The sequence below is a fragment of the Mus caroli genome, chromosome 5, assembly GCF_900094665.2.
Source record: "Mus caroli chromosome 5, CAROLI_EIJ_v1.1, whole genome shotgun sequence".
Taxonomy (NCBI): Eukaryota; Metazoa; Chordata; class Mammalia; order Rodentia; family Muridae; genus Mus; species Mus caroli.
The window spans coordinates 29,381,740-29,384,488 of record NC_034574.1 but is presented as its reverse complement, the minus strand read 5'-3'; the positions used below and the strand labels follow the sequence as shown (position 1 = coordinate 29,384,488).

The following is a 2,749-nucleotide window of genomic DNA, read 5'->3' as shown; positions in this document are numbered from 1 at the left end:
TATAAATGTACCACATTTTCTGTATCCATTCCTCTGTTGAGGGGCATCTGGGTTCTTTCCAGCTTCTGGCTATTATAAATAAGGCTGCTATGAACATCATCTCTAGCCCTCCTTCTCTTTCCATGTGACCATCGCTGGCCTCTTTCTTTCTACTTTCCCTCTTTCTCCCTGCCTTTATACAATAAAGTTCTAAAACCACAGACTGTCTCTGCTCGTCAAGGCCTGCCATGCTTGAACGATGGGATAGGTTTTCCCCTAAAGAGCCATGTTTAACTTCCCACTGGAAGGCCTTCCTGTGCTCCAGCCATGGACCGGACCAAGGACTCTCGCCCATGTGGGGACCAACTAGCAACCCTTCTCTCCATGCTGCCCTCTCCCCGCTTTGGCCCTAGGGATGACTGAGCCACCTCTGGGGCCCCCATTTTGTTTTCAGCTCTTCTGGGGTGTCCAGTGGTGTCTGGGATGCCCAGGACTGAGAACCTGTTATCTCTGGCCTTGGATCCAGAGACCTCAGACTGCCCCTTGTCAACACCCTGGAGGGCTGGGTTCAGTGGCAGCCAGACACCCTAGACTGCGTGGAAAGCCTGTAGCAGTCTGCCCGCCTGCCCAGTGCACTGGACACTCTGGCAGGACTCGGGTTTTCTCCCACTCCCTTTATTCCCCGACACTCGGTGCCCAACAATAGCCATTTCTTAATCTTTTCTCAGATCTAAGATAAAGTTCTATCTAGAAAAAATTAGGAAGTTGACAGAAGTTTATACATTACCCTAGAGGAAAGAAGGGTTAAGTTATAAAACACAAGCATAGCCTGGCTTTGACTAAAACATTTTGCTAATAAAGACATTGTTACATATTCATATGGGGTGGTACCAAGTCTAACAAAACCCAAGCACAGGATTGGGTAGCTTCTGATTAAAATCTAACTTGAACCATATTCATTTTTAAGCATGGTATTAATCTACTACCTGTGCTCCTCCCCAGTAAACACACAGAGAACCCATTTACTAGTCACATATCATACCATACCATAGAGTAAACCCAGAAAAACCAAGCCCTTTCCATGTCATGGTCTCCCTTTCTGTCCAACTTGAAAACCTCTCTGTTAAACAAATGAATACAGCTAGGGAGAATTAGGATTAATTAGTGCCAACTAGTAACATAACAAAAATCTCAACATTACAGTGAACCAACAGTACTGCAAGTGTAAAGCAGTTCAAGAGGCAAAGCAGACTGAGGTACAAGGAGTGGATTAGCTGACGATGCTGCATATCAGTAGTCCTAGCTATAGGGACATAGGAGGCAGGAGGATCACTGTATGTTAGCCTGGTCTATATAGGATTTCAGTCCAATTTCTCTAAATGTATCTTCAATGTCTAAAATGTTAAGTATATACATGGAGTTCTTTGAGGAGAAACTCAAAAACTGACCATTTCCCAGACTTTCATTGCTTTTCCTAAGTGGGCTCTTGGCAGGCTGGATTTTAAGGCCTCTCTTCTATCCCCTCCAGCTACACATTGCCATAGCTTCAGATCATAGCATTTCTTTGCAATGTATACTGCACTTTTCTTCAGGCTTGCATGTTTTGACAGGGCCCTAGTTTTCAAACTAAGGATGCCCAGAAAACATTGAGGATTCATGCTATTTACAATACATTTTACCTATTATGTTAAGGCATAAGTCAGGCCATGTGTAGAAAAATGGACTTTTGTTAAGTATTCTTGAGTTCAACCTGTTAGCAGTATCACCTGAAAACTCTCTAATTCTAGTGAGGAAATCATGATTGTGTGTGTTTGTTTGCCTACACATTGAAAAGGTTCAACATTACAAGAGTTTGCAAGACTACAACCAAAGCATATAGTTGTAACCCATCCAATCAGGAGCAGATGCTGCTATGCACATGAGTCAGCATACCCACCCCTGTCTGCTAAAGTAACTGCTCTTGTCAGAGCTCAGTCATAAGGGACTTCCAGGCCCTTCCTGCCCCGGCTTACCTTACTGTGTGTGAAGGGGGGTGCTGGATACAAGGTGGGGTGGATGAGCGGTCGAGGCAGGTGTGGAACAGTATGCAAGGGTACATGTCCGTGGATGTGGGGGTACAGGTGAAGCGCAGGATGTGTCGGTTTCTCTGGGCTCAGGAACTGATGGCCAGGAGGCAGGGCTCCAGCAGTCATTGCTGATGCTGGTAGCCCAGAAGCTTCTTGTTTACAAACATGACATTCACAAGTGTTCGGTGTTTGTTCTGCCTAAAAGGACAGAAAAAGAAGTACTTGTATAATGTAGAACAAAGAATGGCATAAATTAAGCTGCAGTCAGTCAGATAATATAGAACGAACACAAAGATACAGACCTGAGATAACCAGAGACCTCACAGGAGAAGGTACAGATGTCAGAGCTGGTGGTAATAAGGAAGGCTGCAGAGGAGAGAGCTGAGCCTCACTTTATATGGATTATTTGCAGAGGCAGCAGCCACTGATCAGGGACCCACGTGAATAGGAATAAAGGACCCCATAAAGATAATAGAAGGGGGGCTGGCGAGATGGCTCAGAGGATAAGAGCACTGACTGCTCTTCCAAAGGTCCTGAGTTCAAGTTCCAGCAACCACATGGTGGCTCACAACCATCCGTAAAGAGATCTGACGCAGCCGGGCAGTGGTAGCGCATGCCTTTAATCCCAGCACTTGGGAGGCAGAGGCAGGTGGATTTCTGAGTTCGAGGCCAGCCTGGTCTACAAAGTGAGTTCCAGGACAGCC

At 45.8% G+C, this 2,749-nt stretch overlaps 1 protein-coding gene across 5 annotated transcripts in view; it reads right to left on the bottom strand.

Moving 5' to 3' along the window:
- Window positions 1-2,749, bottom strand: part of Fam193a (family with sequence similarity 193 member A) — a 125,449-nt gene that overhangs the window by 40,372 nt on the left and 82,328 nt on the right. For all 5 annotated transcript variants that reach the window (XM_021162177.1, XM_029477880.1, XM_029477881.1 and 2 more), the window contains one exon: window positions 1,992-2,243. In XM_021162177.1, coding sequence (XP_021017836.1) covers window positions 1,992-2,243 — 252 coding nt within the window. The remainder of the gene's footprint in view (window positions 1-1,991; window positions 2,244-2,749) is intronic.